General features: G+C 44.0%; 1 protein-coding gene across 2 annotated transcripts in view; it reads left to right on the top strand.

The window, feature by feature from the left end:
• The window catches only part of FECH (ferrochelatase), a 40,067-nt gene that overhangs the window by 1,016 nt on the left and 16,239 nt on the right, over positions 1–22,812 (top strand). The window contains exons 2-5 of one of the 2 annotated variants that reach the window (XM_007450104.1): positions 3,306–3,358; positions 8,475–8,619; positions 14,580–14,699; positions 16,472–16,620. In XM_007450104.1, coding sequence (XP_007450166.1) covers positions 3,306–3,358; positions 8,475–8,619; positions 14,580–14,699; positions 16,472–16,620 — 467 coding nt within the window. Of the gene's footprint in view, positions 1–3,257; positions 3,359–8,474; positions 8,620–14,579; positions 14,700–16,471; positions 16,621–22,812 lie in introns of those variants that run through there. The other variant, XM_007450103.1, reaches the window with a different exon arrangement.

Below are 22,812 nucleotides of genomic sequence, written 5' to 3'. Positions count from 1 at the left end.
AAATATGTGCAGATGAACTAATAAACCCATCATCACTAGTGGGCTTAAGGCTCTGTGTGGTTAAGAGTGGCAGTCAAAATGCACATCGCGTTGGCTTGCATTTGGTGGCCTCTTTGCTTAAAACAGTTGTGGGGACAATCGGTCAGGTTTCATCAGAGCTCACCATTTGTCTGCTTCACGCAGCCACTGCTTCTCTTGCACTGAATGCCCCCATCCTCGCCCTGTTGTTCTGATTAAGGAGACAGAATTGAGTAATCTAAATTTAGTTTGTGTAGCTCAGAGGTGCCAATCATGGCAAATAATGAATTAGGGGATCTCCCCACCCCCCTTTCCTGAAGCATTGAGCTGAAACCAACAAATTCATTTTATTTAGGATCACAGGCTGAATTCTGAGTGCTGTCTGTGAGAAGAGAATGCTTTCTTCACTAATTAAGTCACCAGAGCTCAGGCAAACCCTCTCCCGGGTGGTGGGAGTGTTGCTTATCTGAGTTGGCCCAGAGAAGGTGCTTTCTGTTTGTTAAGGGAAGTGGTTATAATTTTGGTACAGATATTTAAGCCAGAAAAAAATGCATTTATATACACATACATATGTGTATATATACATAAAAAAATATATATATACATATGTATATAAATCTCATATAGTTTTATAAATTTCTTTAGCCTTTCAAGGGCTTTCTGGATTTCTTAGTAAAACCCATATTTAGAATTCACATCTTCTGATTTAAGGGCTGTGTTTTCCTATCAGTTTTGAAAAGGACCCATATAAAGCATATTTTATCTGTTTCCACTTCAAAAGAACATAAAAATTTACTCACTGAAAAGCTGTTGTATTTGATGCTTTTTGTAAGAAATAAGCCATAGATTAGAAATAACAAATGTCATGAAGAGCTCTTTGGGGAAAAATAATGAAGTTCTGTTTCCATTTGTAACCTATGAGTCTTAATATGTGTGTCGGGAGGTTTTATACATGAGTATAATATTGAATGAGTTTTCTGAGAGTCAGTAAAAGGAAAATGAATGAAATGGTGCTGATTCATTTTTTTAAATGTTATTATGTTGATATATTTAATAAAGCATGGTTTGCTCGTTCCTTTCTTTTTTCTGGCCAGATACAAATTTAACTTGCCCCAATGTTGATTACATGAGATTTGGCACCTTTATGCCTTGTCACTAATCATCAGCATTTCCCTGGGAGGGACCAGAAGACCCCTGCTATCTCCACTTAGCAGGAGCGGTACAGCACCCGGGATGGAAGGGTGACTTATCCTGAGCCTCCTGAGCCGAGAAGAGCCCACATAGCTCAGTCATTAAAAACCCTTGGCTTTTTCTACTTCTCTGGCCTTGTCAACACTTTTTCCAGCACAGCATTTCAAACTGTAGAGACGTTTTGTGTAGTTGATTTAAAAGCAATGGGGGGCTTCCCTGGTGGCGCAGTGGTTAGGAACCCGCCTGCGAATGCAGGGGACACGGGTTCAAGCCCTGGTCCCAGAAGATCCCACATGCCATGGAGTAACTAAGCCCGTGTGCCACAACTACTGAGTCTGCGCTCTGGAGCCCGTTAGCCACAACTACTGAAGCCCGCACACCCTACAGCCCATGCTCCACAACAGGCGAAGCGAAGCCACCGCGATGAGAAGCCCGCGCACCGCAACGAAGAGTAGCCCCCGCTCGCCGCATCTAGAGAAAGCCTGCGTTCAGCAACGAAGACCCAACGCAGCCAAAAATAAATAAATAAATAAAATAATAAGTAAATTTAAAAAAAAAAAAGCAATGGGTTTAGGCTTTAGGTAGAGGAGTATATTATCTATAAATATCACCTCTTCAAAGGGCAAATTAAACTAATGTAATTTTCATTCTGAGAATGGAGAGCTAGCAAAATGTATAGGAAAGCAGTTGATACAAGGAGCAAGTTTTACTGTCTGTTTCTCAGGGGACACCTCTTGCCTGATTTGAAGATTGTGTAGATAATATGAAAGGCAATCCACTTAAGTTGACATTTTACACCAAGCTGATAACCAGAAAGAGGACCCACTTTAATAATAAATAAACGAATTCAATGAAGAGCATACATTTTAGCTACAGAAAACTGGTTTTGCATTCCATTTTCCTGGAATGTTCCACGTGGCTTGCCCCCTTACTTCCTCAGGTCTTTGCCCAAATGTCAGTGAGGTCTTCTCTGACCCATCTATTTCAAATTGCACTAGCCTCCCCTCCCTCATCTCCCTTACATAGCTTCATTCTTTCTGATGCTCATCATCACCCTAAATACTACATATTGTGATTATTTTCTGTCTCTCCCCTAATCCCTATGTAAGCCCCTTGTCTGCTCTGTTCACTGCTGTTTTCCCAGTGCACACAGTAGGTGCTCAATACTTGTTCAGTGAATGAAAGAATGGTACCTGACACCTTTCTATTCCAAAGGTTGGTCTTGTACTTCGAGACGCACTGAGCATTAGGGCCAGATGGGCAGGCAGAGGTGTGGGAATGTAGCAAGGGCTAGAAATGAGGGGGGCACCTGTTCTGTGCGCGGGATTGGGGCCAGGCAGTCACCCTGCGAAGGTGTACAGACAGGATACTGACGGACCTCACTGTACCAGCCCTCCAAAAAATGTGTTTGCCGGACTGGCCTTCACTTTTCCTAATGCTATCACGTTAGCAGCCTAATGTTTGCTTTCTGGTCCCAGCTGTGAAACTCTGCTGCATAGAGATAGATACCTCAGAGGAACTTAACAAGTATGTCATGAATGTCTGATATAAAATAATTCCTTTTCTCATTCTGAAAACAAAGCAAAATAAAACAGGGTCGGTACAGCTGTGCTGTAACTAGGCCACAAAACTGGAGAATTGAGGCAAAAGCATTGTCATATGTAAGTGATAGTAGTGGAAATGTCAAGAAAGTTCTTTGCGTTGTCATGGCTGCAGTTCCTGCCTTGGTCAGGTGGGCGCATGCAACCAGGGCGTTCGTTCAGGGCGACCCGCACGGATTTTTGGTGGTTTGGGTGGAAGGTGCCAAGTGCACAGCCTGGGACCCTTTCTTACTCTGGGGACCTCGCTGCCGCAAGGCGGGCTCCCGGGGAGGGGAGTGTCTCCACCTGGCCCCGCCCGTGAAGCCCCGCCCCTGCCCGGCACCAATGAGCGGGTGCACGGCACGGGCGCAGGGAGCGGCAGCGCCTGATAAGGAGGCGTGGGTGGTGGGTGCTGAGGTCTGCTGCTAGCCGTTGGTGGGGCCCGCGCCTGGGTGTGCTGCAGCGGGAGGAACCCAGGTCCCGGGCCGAGGCTGCCCCGGGAATGGTTTTAGTCAGCACAAACATGGCTGCGGCCCTGCGATCTGCGGGCGTCCTGCTCCGCGATCGGCGTAAGTGGGGCTGTCGCGGCCGCCGCCGAGGCGGGAACAGCGGGCAGCTGGCGCCGGGGTCCCCGGGCCTGGGAACTTCCAAGGAGCGGCGGCGGGCTGCGCAGGAAGTTGCCCGCGACGGGGCGAGGGGAGGAGAAAGGATCCGGAAAGGGGCGCTCCCCTGGGAGGGGCGAGAGTGGGGTACGTGGGTCCCCCGAGGACCCTGAGAGGCCGCGAGGAGGGGTCCCGGAGTCACATCGGTCAGCTGGGTGGCCGTGAGCAGTGGCTGAATTTCTAAGAGCCTTAGTTCTTATCTGTAAAATAAGAATAATGATAGTCGCAGGATTGTTGTGATTTCGGGAGGCAGAGTGTGTTAAGGGCCTGCCACAGAGACAGTACCGTTGGCATCATTATACTCATTATCACCATGGGCATCTACCCTGGGGTTCCCTCTCTGGTGGTGGAGGTCACACTGTGCCCACTGCTGCCCTGGCCCCTGGCGTCACCCGGTGCTCACTTGTCCTTGGCAGCAGGACCCGCCGCGGGGCAGCTCAGGCTAGTATTTTCTAGAGATATTTGGAGAAGAAATAAGACCCATGGACAACCTCACACTTTTCGGATACAGACGTGAATGTAGGTTGTGTCCACAGGATGAGCGGACGGGACTCTGGTTCAGAAACACCTGGCTGGGTCACTAGCTCTGCAGCATTCCTGTGACCCCCCTGAGTGAGGCATTCACCCCAGCTTGAACTTTGCTAAACATAAAAGAAGGTAATACCTCATAGCCTTGCCGTGAAGATTAGCAGGATACAGGTAAAGCCTGTAGCACAGTCCCTGGCACACAGTAGATACATAGATAACCTCAAAATGTTCAGTTATTAGTATGTAAAAGGCTGCCACCTACTAAGATGCTTAATTTGTATATTTGAATGATGACTGGACACAGACCTGACATTTTTCTAAGAAGTTCCCTAATTCATCAATCTGTCACTTACTGAAAAGGAGTGGAGAGTCCACTCTGAACCTCCGTATCTTATTACAGGTGCCTTTGTTGGAAAAATAATAAGGACCCAGTGTCCAATGACAATCCGGTCACTAAGGGCAGTGGGAGACGAAAGACATTATCTTTTAAGAAAAGGAAGCACAGTGCCAGGAACGGGGCTGAAAGAAGAATCAAATTAGCCTTTTCTTTCACTGACCCTTCCTGTGGCAAAGAAAGTCTGACAGTCTCTAGAGTTGAGGTCATAGAACAATATGAGAAACTTTAAATGCTTTGTTGTCCAGGTTATAAGTAACCAAGTGGAAGGATTCAGAAACCACAGCAGAAGTAGATTTGAAGTTCAATTGAATTACAGACTCTGATTTTAGATGTAGTTATAATACTTTATCTTGTTTTATATGAAGGGATTAACATCTGGGTTAGAAAAAATTGAGTAGTATTTCTCAAAATGAATTCTCAAAGTAGGAAAGCAAAGTTTTACACTCTATGTTTTTAGCATAGTACAGAATTAATAAGAAGCTCCCTAGTATATATGTATATAGTATATACGTATATTTTAGAAAGTTAATAGAATAAAGAATTATGGTTTCTTTGTGACGTTTTCTTTCCAGATTTTTTACGTTAGGCATATATGTCTTTTGTAATTGGAAAAAACAATCTAGAATAATAAAAAAGAATATCATGGGCTTCCCTGGTGGCACAGTGGTTGAGAGTCCGCCTGCCAATGCAGGGGACACGGGTTCGTGCCCTGGTCTGGGAAGATCCCACATGCCGCAGAGCGGCTGGGCCCGTGAGCCATGGCCGCTGAGCCTGCGCGTCCGGAGCCTGTGCTCCGCAGCGGGAGAGGCCACAACAGTGAGAGGCCCGCGTACCGCCAAAAAAAAAAAAAAAAAAAAAAGAATATCAATGTTTAAATTAATACATGAGAACATTCTGGCTCCATACTAGAAAAATAACAATTTTTTTCTTAAAGCCTTCCCTCACCAAGTGTTTATTAATAGTTACAATACAGAATCTTATTTCTGTTAATTTTTAAAATGATACTCATGTTTATAAGGACCTTTTGAAATAATCTTCATCTGCTGTGTGATAGAAAAGGGCTGTATTAGGTACTTGTGTATCTTGTTTTCTACCCTCCCATGTACCACCCCCAAGCATCCAAAATATTAAATACTTGTTTTGGAGAATCACTTGATACCCATGAACTTCTTAAGTCACAGGTATACTTTTGAATGATTCACCTATTGGGTGTGTCCAGGAATTAATGAAGTTTTGTTTTCTTACATCATCTTTTCTGCATATCCCTTGGTTTTATAGCTTTTATTGTTTGTAGGCCTTCCAAAGGTAGACCAGTTGTCCATGCCAAGAGTAGGGTTAGAATTAACTGGTCTTAGTTCATAAGTGGACAGATCCTTACTATTGAGTGTTCTTACTTCATGCATTGTGCCAGACACTGTTCTTGGGGCTGGACATAGATTTTTAAAAATTTTCCTCATCTTTACAACAGCCCTGCAAGTTTGGCCTTATCACTGTTTTACAGATGAGAAAAGTGAGGCTTGGAGTAGCTCAGTGAGTTGCCCAATTAGTGTCACACAGCTTGTTTGGTCCTATCTGGAATTTCTGCTCAGATCTCTCTAGCTCCAGAACACACACTCTATACCACACGATGCTGCCTGTGCCTTCGAATTTCTCTTAAGCTGTGAGCTGAGTGTATTCAGGAGTCTCATTTGGTTCTTTGAATAATTACTTTAAACTTCTTTAGCTAGATTAATACTAATCATTTGGTAGGAGATACTGTGTTTTTCTGGAGTCTTCAGATCATCAAGGGAGAGGAGTGTTTCAGAGAAGTCCTTGAGAGGTGGGTGTGTTAACCCTATATCCTGAGCAGAAAGGATCCATCATTAGCATCACCTTCTTTGAGAATTTATTTAACCTCAGAGAAGAGAATTTTGTAAGTAGAGGGCATGGCAATAGTTTTCAGCAGCTTGAAAAGCTACCAGCTCCCAAACTGTACTAAGCAATGCTAATGTACTCTAGTCTCTAGTCTCTAGTACTAGTGTACTAGGCTAATGTACTCTAGACTCTAGTCTCATCCTTATTCCCTACCCCCACCCCACCCCCTTTTAAAGTTTGCAGGAGGAAATCTTATTATATTACCAGCAGTCAAATTATGTAATGCCAAAGTTCTGATACCTCATGGAATCTGATATAACCTCATTTATATAAGGAATTGCAGACATCGCAGCTTGATTGAGAACCTGGTTAAATCTCATCGTGCAGTTCAGAATTGGACTTGTCTGAAATAAGGAGATGTGAGTTGGTTTGAGACTTCATGTGAGCGGAATTGAAGTTCTTTATGTCAATCTTTGCACTTCTGCTTTGAGTTAATAAGGATTGTTCAGCTCAAGCTCACGTAATTGGCTCTGTTGGGAATGTGCACAATCTGGATAGTTGGAAATCTAAGTGGCCTGGAAATATCATTCTCCTACATTTTATAGACCTGCTAGGTGATAAAAAAAAAAAAAAAGAAAAAAAATCAGAGAAGGTATAGTCCCCATGCTCTAGACACTTACCAAGGAAAATAATACTGGTACCAATATATGAGGCAGGCCCTGTGAAGAGTGCTCCACTGGTCTTATCTGCTGTAATCTTTACAAGGATGCAGATAGCAGAGTTTCACCATTTTACAGCTGGGGAAACTAAGGCTCAGAAAGATTATAACCCAGCCCCAGTTACGTTACTAGTAAGTGGCAGAACTGGATTCAGAGTCGGGTCCGTTGGTCCACAGCCCGGGTTCCTCACCAGAGCACATTTGACTCATAAGTAGGAGGAGGGTAGAAGGAGACTGATCTCAGGCTGGTTTCAGACCCGCTGGTTTGAGACTGGGGAAGGGAGGTTGTGTGTATACTGCGGGGCACAGTAGTAACTACTGTCCTGCATTTTGCCATCTTGAGTACCTACTGTGTGGTTTCAGTTTAATTTCACTCTGTGTTGTTTAAGGATGAATGCCATTCATGCTATAACTGGGTATGGCCCATGGACTCCTCGATTCAGATAGGCTCTCCAGGCCCACAACTAACTTTGTGGTGCCCGGGACAAGACCCGTATACAGCAAGCTAACAGACTGTGAATTATATTCTGTTCTGCTGTGCTGACAAGTAGACCTTGCTAACGGCCTGGAAGGGTGAACTCTTGAACTCTTCACAGTTCCTACAGAAATGCCGCGGCCTTGAGAAAGTTGCCTCGGGAGGGCAGACTTCCCTGCTTCTCTTCCCACTCCTGGCCTGCCCGCCATGGTGAAGAGTCTTGTGCATACTCCAGTGTGTATGTATGTTCAAGCTCCATTCTTGACCCTATGAACAGCCACCAGTTGGCTACCCTTCAGATCAAGAATTGCTTATACTGATGGTGCGATCTGCCATCAGGAGGATGGATGCAGGAAAGAGGCCTGCGCCAGACCCCGGAAGTGGAGCTTTTGGGGCAAGGAATTCTGAGGTCCTGGGTCCTGGGAGCCTGGTCAGGAATGGGGGAGCATGGACTCTGGGGGTCCATGAATCCTTGGCCATGCAGATGGCATACCCCATGGGGCAGGGTGCAGAAGGAGGTGGACCAGAATCGGCCCTTGAAAGCAGAGCACCTCCGTCCCCCGGCCCTTGTCAGAGTCCAAGGGCAATTCTGGGGTTCTTAGTTCTGGTACTGTATTGGAGAAGGCTAGGAGGCAGATATGAGATCTGTGCAAGTGGTAGAAAACTGGCCCAGTTTCCACTCCTTAAATCAATGTTTCTTAACCTTTTCTGCAGGCTCCTCACCTTTCATATGAGCAGTATGCTGCCGTCATAACATGCAGTGATCTCATGAGGGGTCATATCAAAAGCGGCGGCCAAGGCAGTGAGAGGAGGTGTGTGTGGCTTCTAAAAAGGCTCCATGCAAGTCCTGTAAGCCATCCTAGGGGACGCCATCCCACCCCCTCAGAGAGGTCTTAAGAGCCTTCACCCACCTGCAGTGAAATGCTGGGGAAATCACCTCTGCTGTAGCATCTCTATTAAATTTTAGATCCAGGAATTATGCTCTGATGACCTCTTCAAAAGCAATTACTTTCCAGCTAGATTTCATGCTGCCACTTTAATTTTGTCACAGTGGTATATGGTGGCTCAAGGGCCTGTCAGCCACGGAGGTGCCAGTTGGGTGCAGCCACAGCAGCAGCCGCCACAGAAACAGCCCAACGTGCCAGAAGCCCCAGATCTCAAGTTCAGCCGGGGAACAGGTATGAGTCTAATTTTAGGTACTGATAAGGATTTCTCTTTCTTGACGCAAACACCGGTGGATACCAGCTACTGGGAAAACCCAGTATGTAAGGAGTGGTATGTTATTTTCTTGGCTTCCTTTCAATAGCTGTTAAACTTATAGATTGCACCCCCAATTAAGGCTTTAAAAGTGTTTTTGAATTTTGATAGATTTTTACATTTTCTATCAAAATTTTTTCCCCCAGCTTTATTGAGGTCTGGTTGACAAATAAAAATCCCACAGGGCTTTTGTTAAAGGACACAGAGTTGAGTACAAACAATCTGCAGATCGTGTGGGAATTTAGTTTTGGAATATGTCCCATAACAGAAATTATGTGTATGCTGGAAATATGTTTATGAACCTAGCATAATTATACTTACGAAATACATCTCCTGTGCAGGAAAAGGAATAACTAATCCACCAAGAATTTCTGTAGTAAACTGTTAATGCAGTGAATATTATTGTAAATGCCATAATGTGATTTACAGTTTATTAAAGAAACAAAGTACGTTCCCTACCTCACCTCTGCTGTTTGCGGGTGGACGTCAGCAGGCATGGTGTTGCTACTGGGTGTCCTCTTCAATATCAGAGGCCACAGCTGTTTTCAAGTCTTCCTCTGGTACAGAGGCAACAGAAGACTGCAAAGGTCGCTTTTTAGATGAGTACACAGATAGGAGTAATGCACTTTAACACTGGGCAGAGAGAAAGTAGCTGTGGACTATTAGCGCCTTGACCTTTCTGGTAGACCAGATGTTCCACGAGAGCTTTATAGCTTTGAAAATAGTCATATTTTGTGTTTGTTACTTTTAATTCTGTGATCCTGGGTATGATGATGGAGCACTTAGTGAACTGAGGTTTGTTGGGGATAGGGCAGTAGGGTGGGGTCCCAAATCATCTCCTTTCGACTCTCGGGCCTCCTGAAAAACCACATGTGGGAAGGGAGACAGGAAGCACAGACACTATCTCCATCCTGGGGGCATGCCCAGCAGGACGCCACTCCTCCTTGTCCCCCACGGCCCCTCTTTTCTCACCTCAGCCATAGTACAAAGTGCTTTAAGTATTTAGGGTTTGGGGTAAGTATTTGGTGTAAACTGAAGAACTGATTGGATGTGGAACCCTGGGAGAAAAATTATCTCATTACTATGTTATCCTGGTGGCAAAAGTCAACAACATAAATTGACTTAAGGGCTTCCCTGGTGGCGCAGTGGTTGAGAGTCCGCCTGCCGATGCAGGGGACACGCGTTCGTGCCCCGGTCCAGGAAGATCCCACATGCCGCGGAGCGGCTGGGCCCGTGAGCCATGGCCGCTGAGCCTGCGCGTCCGGAGCCTGTGCTCCGCAGCGGGAGAGGCCACAACAGTGAGAGGCCCGTGTACCGGAAAGTTAAAAAAATAAAAAATAAAAAATAAATAAATAAATAAATCGCCTTAAGATTAAATTATTAAAATTGAATAAAAATCTAAAAAGACTCCCAAATTCTAGTAAGTAACTTTATATCATATTTATGCAAAAGAAATCAGTTCATTTTAGAAAATACAGACAGGAAAAAAAAAAATCACTGATAATCTCACCACCCAGTATTTTGTCTCTATACCTGTATCTATTAATATTTACTCAGTATATATTTATCAAAATGTGATAATACTACATATATTATTTTTATAACTTCCTCTTTTTATTTAATGTCTACCACATAACTGTAAAAAAATCTACATAATTTTAATAGCCTAAGAGTATTTTATTAAATCTTAATTTATTTATCCAATCTCATGTTATGGGGCACATAGGTTATTTCTGGGTTTTAAATATTAGAGATGATGGGGCTTCCCGGGTGGGGCAGTGGTTGGGATTCTGCCTGCCAGTGCAGGGGACACGGGTTCATGCCCTGGTCTGGGAGGATCCCACATGCCGCGGAGCGGCTGGGCCCGTGAGCCATGGCCGCTGAGCCTGCGCATCTGGAGCCTGTGCTCCGCAACGGGAGAGGCCACAGTAGTGAGAGGCCTGCGTACCGCAAAAAAAAAAATTAGAGATGATGAAGTGGTGAGTGTCTTTGTGAGTCATTCTGATGCCAGATATGATGAAGGCCTTGTGCTGCTTAGTGCTCAGACTACTCTAGACAATACTACACTACAAATTTGTCCTCAAAGGGCTGAGTGGTACATGTTTTCAGGCTTTGTGGGCCATTTGGTCTTGTTTGCTGCTATTCACCTCCTCCATCATAATGTGAGAGCAGCCACAGGTGATACGTAAACAAATGACTGGAACTCTGTTCCAATAAAACGTTTTTTAAAAAAATTAATTTATTTTATTTATTTATTTTTGGCTGTGTTGGGTCTTTGTTGCTGCGTGTGGGCTTTCTCTTGTTGCAGCGAGCGGAGGCTACTCTTCGTTGCGATGTGTGTGCTTCTCATTGCAGTGGCTTCTCTTGTTGCAGAGCACGGGCTCTAGGTGCACGGGCTTCAGCAGTTGTGGCTCATGGGCTCTAGAGTGCGGGCTCAGTAGTTGTGGAGCATGGGCTTAGTTGCCCCGTGGCATGTGAGATCTTCCCGGACCAGGGCTCGAGCCCATGTCCCCTGCATTGGCAGGCAGATTCTTAACCACTGAGCCATCAGGGAAGCCCTGTTCCAATAAAACTTTATTTACAAAAGTAGGCAGGGGGTGTGTGGGCAAATTTGACCCATGGACTGGAGTTTGCCAAACCCTGTTCCAGAGGCAGCATAGATCCTCTGGCCAATTACATCTTGGAGATTTAATGAAGAGCTGGGATTTGTTTTTTATCTTGATGATGACTATATATAGTAGAATAGAATTAATCTGTTCCTTTGTTAATTGATGAGCTTAAGTTTTGGTTTGTCCAATTAATAGTTCAAAGGAAAAACTTCGTATTTTGAGAGTGCAAGAATATAAATGGCAAAATGTGTCAACCTTTTCAAATGAGAAGCTTTCAATATGTTTGCCGTACACGCTTTTACATTCAAACAAGGGGAACTTGACCATTCAGACTTCGGTGTCAGATGTTCTGTGTCTGGAGGGGAGAAGAGACAGCAACCCTTGACTAAAGCTTTGCAGTTCACATTCGGGAATAGAGGGATGTTGAACTAGGGCTTCCTAATGCGCCATTCATCATGCACAACACAGTTTTGAATTAAGTGCAAGCGTATTTAGGTATTTTCAAATTGTGTGTTTCTTTCATGTATAAGATCAACATGGTTTGCAAAACATGGGTTTGCAGGGTAGAGTAACATCCCATTTAAAGCCACTCTTGTTCTGAGCTCAGATGTTATAGATGAAAAACAGTTCTAAATCCCGTTTGCACATTGATGCCCTCTGTGGCTTAGGTAAGTCTCTTAGCGTGGGGTTTCTTAACCAGTAATCTGTTAACTGGCAGCAATCCATGGAAAAATGCACTTAATTTATTGTGAGTCACAGCTTTTGAGGGTGAGAGACAGAATCCCAGAACACCAGTGGCCTAAGTAGAAAGATTAAGGGAATATTACAATTTCACAATATAATGAATCTGGAATTTTCAGGTATCAGGAAAACAAAACACCAGTTTGTTAATTCATTGATAGGACTTCTGGCCCGAGGGGGTAGAAAAGTTATGGAACAACAACTTCAATGTGGTTGCTTGGTTTAGTAAAAAGAGATTAAACCCCTTTCCTCTAACACAGTGGTTCTGAACAGAGGGTGGGATGGGGGATCATTTATGTCCCTGGGACATATTTGGCAATGTCTGGAGACATTTTTGGTTGTCACAGCTGGGGTAGGGTGTGTGCTATTGCCATCTAGTAAGTAGAGGCCAAGGTTGCCACTAAACCTCCTACAAAGCACAAGACAGTCCCACAACAAAGGATTATCCAGCCCCCAATGTCAGCAGTGCTGAGGTCAAGAAACCCTGGCCTAAGACAATGATGTGAAAAAAGTGAACTTGCTTAATCTATATAATGGGGTCTAAATTAGAAAATCTCTGAGTTCATTGTGATGGAGCACTTCCCTTTCCCCAGAATTTGGTTCTTATTTTGAAAACTTAGGCTGAGAATTCAGATTTCTACTTCATCCACCTATACTGTGTTTGATCAAGAAAATGGTTTTTACTTGTATAAATTTGACACACTGTTGCCTAAAATTATTGCCAAACATTATTAACATTTTTTAAAAAATTACAATTAAAATGTCATCATGATATCATTAGCTTTAGAACACTTTAAGAGCAATCTTCCAAACGAGACCCATCTCAGCAGGATTGCTGTAGTCACTGCATTAGCTAGAGGTGGTCTTGGCATAGGAGATTTAGAAAGTAGACCCCCTCGGCATTTGTAATAATGGTGTTTTAAATCAACATCAGGCTGCTTATTCCTCGGCTGCTTTATCAAGAGTCAATGGAGAGGATACCCATACGTTGGAATATTATTCAGCCATGAAAGGGAAGGATTCATGCTACAATATGGATGAACCTTGCAAATTTTATGCTAAGTGAAAGAAACCAGACACAGAAGGCCACATATTATGATTCTATTTCTGTGAATAGGCAAATCCATAGGCCCAGAAAGTAGATTTAGTGGTTGCCAGGGGTGAGGGAGGGGGAGAATGGGGAATGGCTGTAACGGATAAGTGGGGTTTTGGGGGCTGAGGAAAATGTTTAGGAATTAGATAGCTGTAATGGTTGCCTAACCTTGAGCACATATTAAAAACCACCAAATTGTACAGTTTAAAATGGCAGGTGTTATGGTATGTGAATTATATCTAAATGTTTACAGTGCACAAAAAGAAAAAAAAGGATGAGTGGAAGAAACACTCCTTGTCCTTTCTTTTCCCCACCGGCAGCCTCTTTCACTCCTGTCACACGAGGAAAGACAGGCCCGCAGTTCTCCACGCTCCCATCTCAGGCTTTGACCTTGTGGTTCCGACCAGAGTCATGGTCTTCTGGTGGCTCCCCCGAAGCTCAGGGGAGACACTTGGTCCTGCTCTGGCTCCATCTTGCCCCCTGGCTGGTTTAGGAATAGAGAACTCATCCTGGCCTGGCTCACTTCGGCGGTGCAGGCCTTGGAGCTGCTCTGGATTTTATAAGTTTACATTTTTGCATAGTCCTTTTTAAAAAAAATTTCCCAGAAGCTGCATGGCTTTCTTTTTGTTTCCTTTTGCTCATCCAGTGGTTGATTCTTTAGCCTGGGACTAATTTGAACAATTCAGAACAGTGTTTTACAGGAATTACCTAAGTAGTGGGTTTTATATGAAGGATGGTGAGGTGAGTGTAAAGTGAGAAATGTAGTTTATCACAGCAGGGGACACTGAACAGGAGTAAAGGCAGGCTCTGGAGAAGGAAGCAGAGTAGCAAGAAATAATTTAAGCCATTAATAATTTAATAATTAACTAAAGAGAAGGGAGTAAATAAGGGCTGATAGTTTACTGGGGAGGTTTAAAATTATAGGGAAACCCACAGCTCCCCTGTGTAGAATAGAACCTACTGTTTTTGCCAGCTTGTGCTGAATAAGTACATTATGCACTTAATTCTCAAAATAACTTTTTGAGGTAATTGGTGGACTCTCTATTTTACAGATGAGGAAACTTAAGCTTGGAGAGATCAGGTAACCTGTGTAGGCACGAGGCAGTCATATGAACAAGTGTTTCAGCCTCAGGACAATTTTAGGTTTACACCTTGACCCTCAGTCCCCAAAGAATCCCCAAAGATCTTTGTTCAGGGCTGACAGTTTAATAGAGGAATATTTGGAGCCCAGGGAAAGTCCAGGGACAGGGATGGAGCTAGGAGGTGAAGGTCAGAGTCTGAGCTGGGACCTTGGACTGTGCAGAGCTGGAGGCCTCATGTGTTCACTGTGACGGCAGTGAAGAGATCTGTAGCTTTTCATCTTTGCATTGAACAGATTAGATGAGAGTTTGCTAGCAGAAACAAAATTCTGCCATAGAAGTGTTACAAATCAATTGTTGCCTTTTGATTTATGTAGGAAGCCGAAAACTGGAATATTAATGCTGAACATGGGAGGCCCTGGAACCGTCGGAGAAGTTCACGACTTCCTTCTGAGGCTCTTCTCGGATCGAGACCTCATGACACTTCCTGTTCAAAAGTAAGATACATGTAAATGCCTATACTTATCCATAACCTGTGCGTACATTTTGCCTTCCATGTATCTCAGTTCTGTAGTTAAAAAATAAATAAATAAACGGTTTTAGTGCACATATGGTAGTGCTAGAGCAGCATTATTATTTTCTATTAGTTATGAGAAGGCTATGATGTAAGAAGAATTGTAGGGGAGAGAGAAAGCAAGTTAGCGAGGATTCCCCTTGGGCCGTTTCCTCCCCAGAGCTCTGGAAATTGCAGCGGTCTGGACACAGCTGAAGGAGCTTTAAAGATGTATTTGCACTTTGTACTTAACTGTCTAACACTCAGGGAAACAATGAGTATTATTCATTTGTGCTGTGGAATTGAGTTCTTGCTGTCCTTCCCTTCCTTTCATTCTTCCCTCCCTCCTTTCTTTCTTTATTTTTTTTGAGGTATGATTGATATTTGTTGTATATTTTGATGTATATGACTGAGTTTCACAATATCTTTTTTTTAAAATTGGAGTATAATTGCTTTACAATGTTGTGTTAGTTTCTGCTGCACAGTGAAGTGAGTCAGCTATATGCATACATATATCCCCTCCCTCTTGGACCTCCCTCCCACCCCCCTCCCCTACCCCACCCATCTAGGTCCTCACAGAGCACCCAGCATAGGTTTTTTTTTGTGTGTGTGTGTGGTATGCGGGCCTCTCACTGCTGTGGCCTCTCCTGTTGCGGAGCACAGGCTCCGGACGCGCAGGCTCAGCAGCCATGGCTCACGGGCCCAGCCGCTCCGCGGCGTGTGGGATCTTCCTGGACTGGGGCACAAACCTGTGTCCCTTGCATCGGTAGGCAGACTCTCAACCACTGCGCCACTAGGGAAGCCCAAGCATAGGGTTTTTTAATAAAAAAACTTATATATGCATATGATAAAAAATTGCAAATAGTTAATAAGTGTTTATAGTAAAAAGCAGGTGTTTCTTTCCCCTTGGACTCCAGCCTCCCACTTACCCACCCCGGAGGTAGGCACTGTTAGGTCCAGAAATAGTCTAGGCACATCCAGGTGTATATATACATGCACACACACACACACACACGCACACACACACACACATACACACACACACATCCCCCCCTTTTTTACACAAACGTGAATGTACTTATGTACATCATTTGGCACTTTGCTATTTTTTTTTTGAAACTTAATTTTTCTTGGAGATTATTCTATAACAGATTATATAGATCTGGCTCATTCTGTTTTCATGACTGTATGGAATTGCATTGTATGGTCATACCTTAATTTATTTAACCAGTGCCTCACTAACGGACACTTAGATTGTTTGCAGTGTTACAATGAACATTCTTGTGCATACATCTTTGCTCACGTTGGCAAGTATATCATAGGATTAACATGCATTTTCTTAAATAAGAGAGCTGCACGCTGCCTAATGTCTTGTACGTCCTAGTTCCTATTAGGTGCAGGATCCAGAGGTGGTAAGTTAGTAGCTAGCACACAGCCAGGTGCTCTGCACAGGTGTCTGAGTTCCTGAATCTTCAGGGCCTGCTGCTAGAACAGCTTGTAGGGCAGGGTGGATACTCCTCAGAGACTGTTTCTCTCTCTCTAATCTGGGCCGAAAGAGCAGGCTGGTGTCAATGACCTCGAGCTTCTGTTTTTAAAGGCTTGATCTTAATAGGCTCTTCTTAAAATTTTGCTTATCTTTTTTTTTTTTAATTGAGTAGAAAATGTTTCTGAGGTTGCTTAGCTGGAATAAAATGATTTCAATGTTCAATGATTTAGTAAGCTGGGACCATTCATTGCCAAACGCCGAACCCCCAAAATTCAGGAGCAGTACCGCAGGATTGGAGGCGGATCCCCCATCAAGATGTGGACTACTAAGCAAGGGGAAGGCATGGTGAAGCTGCTGGATGAGTTGTCCCCGCACACAGGTATGGTGTTTCTCAACTCACATCTCACTAGGTTTGTTCTTTCAAAGTATAGTTATGAAATTCACAACACTGTTGGAAGACAAATGCAATTCTGGGTACCAGCAGCTTTCGATTTGCAGGGGTTCCTACATGATGCCCGGCCACTGAACTCAGTTCTTGTGGCATTTTCCTTTGTCCCCAGATGTATGCCTTTTCTATTACTTCCTTATGTTACAAATAAAAAAGCTAAAGTTTTGGAACATTAGTCTCAAAAGGAAGTTGGAGGTGTGTGTTAAGTTGAGCTGGATTATAAGGAAGAGGCTACCTACCATGAAAAAACATATGCATACATCATCGTCCTGGAAAGAAATCTTTGGGAAATAGGTTGAGGCTGCTGCTATTGTTGTTTCTTTCTGTGTGGATGACTAATTAGATCAGCATTTAGAGCAGAATTAGCTAGCTGCTACTGCAGCCATGCGGCTCTAAGCAACTTTCAGCAACCGCTTTCCGCTCTTGGCAATACCATGATTGTGAGTCATTTAAGTGCCTCGTTGGGCATGGCACTAAAAAGAGGATTACACACATCTGGTGACTGTTCTCTGAGAGCCTCTAACGCAAATTATAATGTGCAGAATGAAACATTAACTACACGGAGGAACTCTAAGTGCCGTATTTAATTGCATTCAAGACACCATTGACTGCAGGACGCACCATTGTTTTTATATACTACGAAGACACAAGACCTCTGTCAGTTAATTTTAAGACGGTGTCTGTTGTAGACCAATATAAGGTGTTAAAACAAATACTGTGCATCTTAGGACACATGAAATGTGTTCATTGCAGACAGTTTAGGGCTCAGGATCAGGACAGTGTGACACAGTGGGGACCCTCATGGACAGCAGCCCTGCTAGGCAGGACCAAAAGCATTTCATTGAGCATCAGCTCGAGTTGCTCTCAGAATCCACTGTTTGTGTCACACACGGGACAAAGGGCTCCAGCCCTCGGCAGAGCATCTCACTTGGAAAATTGTTCACTTGTGCTTTTGAATATTAGGTTTTCTCCCTGCCTTCACTTGTAGCTTCAGGGCATTTCTTACACAGCTCAGCCACATGTGACACAGCATATCTTTTAAAATGTCGGGTGAGGGAAACTTGGCTGACCTCACCTCACACCTACCTGATGGAGAACAAACTCTCTAGTCATGAACCACTTATCACGATAAAATGTTTAGCGTGAACCAGATCTGCAATCGCCATGCTGTCTTCGGTGGACGAAGGCAGCGGAAAGATGCCATTTTTCCTGTTGACGTCTTAGTCTAGCACCCATCACCATAAAAGCCCTAGTAGAGCTGTCAGCCTTGAAAAAGGAGTACATATGCATCCTTCCCACTTCCTTCTTTCTCTGTGGTGAGACTGCTGGCTTCTCCAGACCGGACAGGCCAGCAGTGGCCTCTGCCTCCCTGGTTGGTCTGGAAACAGTCCCATGGAATGACCTGGATGTATAGCAGTGTCCCATTTGCTATCAGATACCTGGTGTTGATGACCCTAGGGCATATCACCAGCCTCTGTGGCCCACGCTGGGACCCTCTGAGGCAGGCAAGTTCAATTCTGCCTTTCTGCTGCATGGTAGATGACCACCTCATCATTTAAGCAAGCCTGCTTTGGGGGTGTCTAATGCGGCCCAAGACCACCCACGCATTCATTCATTAGTGGCCTACTGAGTGCCCTGCACTGGTCAGTACTGCTAGTCACGGTTGAAAAACATGGTTTCTACTTACAAGAAGCTTCTAGTCTAGTGGGGCCTTGCTGCTGTAGGCCAGGCTGCTCCAGGGCCAGAGAGAAAAATCCTTTGAAGACTTGCTGGAGGGATACCCTACAAAACGAGTATAGCAGTTGATGATCACACAGAGTGTGGATATAGGAAACAGGAAACAGTCTCAAAGTTTAGCAGGTTCTTTGGGGGAACTTTGCATTGAAGAGCAAGAAGATTACCAGATGTGGCCCTGTGGCCCCCTCGGGGCTCGCCCAGGTTACCCAGAAAGAAGTTTCTTGTCCTGCTTGCTGTTCATGCTTTGCTGAGTGGACCTGAAGCTCGGCAGTGAAGCCCCAGCTGCCACTGGGTGGGGCTAGCACTGGGTTCCCTCCCTCCCTCGCCCCTTCCTGCTGCTTCTCCTTCCTGCTTTCAGGTTTCCTTTCTTTCTTTCTTGTTCACTTGTGCTTTTGAATATTAGGTTTTCTCCCTGCCTTCACTTGTAGCTTCAGGGCATTTCTTACACAGCTCAGCCACATGTGACACAGCATATCTTTTAAAATGTCGGGTGAGGGAAACTTGGCTGACCTCACCTCACACCTACCTGATGGAGAACAAACTCTCTAGTCATGAACCACTTATCACGATAAAATGTTTAGCGTGAACCAGATCTGCAATCGCCATGCTGTCTTCGGTGGACGAAGGCAGCGGAAAGATGCCATTTTTCCTGTTGACGTCTTAGTCTAGCACCCATCACCATAAAAGCCCTAGTAGAGCTGTCAGCCTTGAAAAAGGAGTACATATGCATCCTTCCCACTTCCTTCTTTCTCTGTGGTGAGACTGCTGGCTTCTCCAGACCGGACAGGCCAGCAGTGGCCTCTGCCTCCCTGGTTGGTCTGGAAACAGTCCCATGGAATGACCTGGATGTATAGCAGTGTCCCATTTGCTATCAGATACCTGGTGTTGATGACCCTAGGGCATATCACCAGCCTCTGTGGCCCACGCTGGGACCCTCTGAGGCAGGCAAGTTCAATTCTGCCTTTCTGCTGCATGGTAGATGACCACCTCATCATTTAAGCAAGCCTGCTTTGGGGGTGTCTAATGCGGCCCAAGACCACCCACGCATTCATTCATTAGTGGCCTACTGAGTGCCCTGCACTGGTCAGTACTGCTAGTCACGGTTGAAAAACATGGTTTCTACTTACAAGAAGCTTCTAGTCTAGTGGGGCCTTGCTGCTGTAGGCCAGGCTGCTCCAGGGCCAGAGAGAAAAATCCTTTGAAGACTTGCTGGAGGGATACCCTACAAAACGAGTATAGCAGTTGATGATCACACAGAGTGTGGATATAGGAAACAGGAAACAGTCTCAAAGTTTAGCAGGTTCTTTGGGGGAACTTTGCATTGAAGAGCAAGAAGATTACCAGATGTGGCCCTGTGGCCCCCTCGGGGCTCGCCCAGGTTACCCAGAAAGAAGTTTCTTGTCCTGCTTGCTGTTCATGCTTTGCTGAGTGGACCTGAAGCTCGGCAGTGAAGCCCCAGCTGCCACTGGGTGGGGCTAGCACTGGGTTCCCTCCCTCCCTCGCCCCTTCCTGCTGCTTCTCCTTCCTGCTTTCAGGTTTCCTTTCTTTCTTTCATTCTTTTTTTTTTTAAACATCTTTATTGGAGTATAATTGCTTTACAATGGTGTGTTAGTTTCTGCTTTATAACAAAGTGAATCAGCTATACGGAACACTCTATGACATAAATCACAGCAAGATCCTTTCTGACCCACCTCCTAGAGAAACGGAAATAAAAACAAAAATAAACAAATGGGACCTAATGAAACTTAAAAGCTTTTGCACAGCAAAGGAAAACATAAACAAGATGAAAAGACAACCCTCAGACTGGGAGCAAATATTTGCAAATGAAGAAACTGACGAAGGATTAATCTCCAAAATTTACAAGCAGCTCAATATGAAAAAGCAAACAACCCAATCCGAAAATGGACAGAAGACCTAAATAGATATTTCTCCAAAGAAGATAGATATTCAGATTGCCAACAAACACATGAAAGGATGCTCAACATCACTAATCATTAGAGAAATGCAAATCAAAACTACACTGAGGTATCCCCTCACACCTGTCAGAATGGCCATCATCGGGTTTCCTTTCTATTCATCTCTTTCTCATTCCTCCTCCCTTCTTATACTTTTTTTCCTACATAATTATAAAATTTACTTTTGAACTGTGTCTATTTGTTTATATGTATTTGGAAAAGTTCTCTTTAGTCAAAAAAAAAAAAAGTGATGATTACAACCAGATAAAAATGTTTCAGGCTCTCATTTTTGGGGCAAGTAGTTGTTGCTTGGTGGCCAGTATAGATATTTTGAGACTTGCACAGGCTCTGCATAGAGTTACTATTGACTAATTACAGTGCGTTACATGAGGGAATGTGACTTGGAATTGGTTTCATGTAGTAATACTGCATTGTGGTCATTTAGTGGACACAGAAGGAAATAGATGAGAAGTGCAATCATTTCACTTCATGAAAAGTCTAAATCTAAAATACATTTTAAAAATTATAGTTTAGTTATACATGGCTGCTTTTAATGAAGCTCTAAGTAAGTGCTACTCAGTAAAATAATTTCGTTCTTTATTGGATGCAAAATGGGTTCATTTCAGATGGAGCTGGCTTCCCCATCCCTGGTTGTGTGACGTCAGGCAAATAACTTACCCGACTAAACCTCATCTTGAAAATGGGGATGATAACAGAACCCAACTCATAGGACCACTGTGAAAATGAAATAAGATAATCCTGAAAGGCATTAGCACGGTGCAGTGTACATGATAAAAATTCAGGAAATGTGAGCTTTTATTATTCACCATTGGCATAGGGTTCATGATCTGATACAAATTACAAAGCATTATAATAACTTCACACCATTCTCTCAAAGAATCATGTACGAATCAGACATTTGAACTATTGCCCGTGCTAAATGAATGGACTGGAGATTAATGAAGTTTTACTGTTTAAAAAATGGCTTTTCTATTTGTTCCTTTTTTTTACTTCTTTGTAGTTCTCACCCAGGAGTGTTCACTGAGCAGCTGCTCTGAGGGTGGACGAGGCTGGGCCAGCGAGTCATGTGTTTGGCGCTCACTCTGGCCAGATGTGCTGCCCACCAGATGTGATGCTAGATGACATCCAGGAGACTTCTTCCTCTCCCCGCGCTCCTGCGGGGGGAGCCAGGAGCCTCCGTGCATGCTTGTTAGCTCCTCAGGATAGACCCAGTCGGAGACAGTGCGTTGTCACTTTTTCTAAAATACGTTTTTGCAGGCCGTCTTGAATTGGACCGTTTAGAAAGCATTATCTGTTCTTCCCAGAGTATTTTACTCTGTCTCACTTCCAGATACGGTCACTGCCGTGCTTTTATCTGTGAGGGACGCCTCTCCACCTCTCTTAATCTGTAACATTTGAGGAACTCCCAGACCCCAGGCATTTAGGCTACAACTTTCAACTACAGGGCAGCTGAAAAGAAAACAGGAGAAGCTGGTTGACCCACAGCATTCAGGGGATCTTACTGTGTCAATCTGATCATTGGATTGTCTCAAGATAGATTAGAAAGCAAATTCCACTTCAGCCTCAGCTCAGAGCACCAAGAGCTCCTGAAAAGTGGACTTGATGATACTGTGATAGTTGGCAGTTTTAGCACGAACCACATAATCTTTGAACAATCAGTCATTTGGAGTTTGCTTACAGGGCCATGCCCTCTGGGGTGTTTTAACCGCAGGTCACCATATTTTATGCAAGAGACCAAAAAATTGGTAGCCTAGAATGGACAGGCAGCTGAGAATGATTTCATTTGTATTCCTTCCTTCCTCTTTTTGTAGTTCTCAACCGGAGAATATTGGATCAGACTGTCCTTGCCCTGCACAGACATGCTTCTCTTCCCCTGTCGATATTCTGCTTCTGTTCTTGGCAACATGCTCCATTGATTCAGTCCCCTGGGTCAAGTTTCTGAGGAATGTTTTCTATATCTATATCTATATGTAGCACACACATATATACATATGTATAAAATATACACACATATGTATATACACACTCATATAGAGAGAGAGACACACACACACGCAATACATGTATCATCTTTTTCTTCACTTCAACCTAAATGTTTCTTGAGGCAATTTAGTGTCATATTCTTAGTTGCAGCCCTGGCTTATGCCTGGACAGTAACGTCATCTCAGGTTCACTATTACTTAATGTTTATGTAGTGTATTTTCAACTTCATCCCTGAGTATAAGTTGAGTGTAATCCTATGAAAAGACAAGGAAACAAAACTGGGTAACTTTAGGAAACTTTCAGTTTTATGATTTTATAAATGTCTAAGAAATTGGTTGAGGAAGCTTTTAAAATACAGGAGGAGATAAGAGGGGGAATTGGTAAAGTGATAGAAGGACTGCAAAGATGTGCCCTGACTTGGGCCATT

The sequence above is a fragment of the Lipotes vexillifer genome, unplaced genomic scaffold, assembly GCF_000442215.2.
Source record: "Lipotes vexillifer unplaced genomic scaffold, Lipotes_vexillifer_v1.1 scaffold79, whole genome shotgun sequence".
Taxonomy (NCBI): Eukaryota; Metazoa; Chordata; class Mammalia; order Artiodactyla; family Lipotidae; genus Lipotes; species Lipotes vexillifer.
The sequence above is the reverse complement of the archived record's forward strand: the minus strand, read 5'-3'. Positions and strand labels throughout refer to the sequence as shown.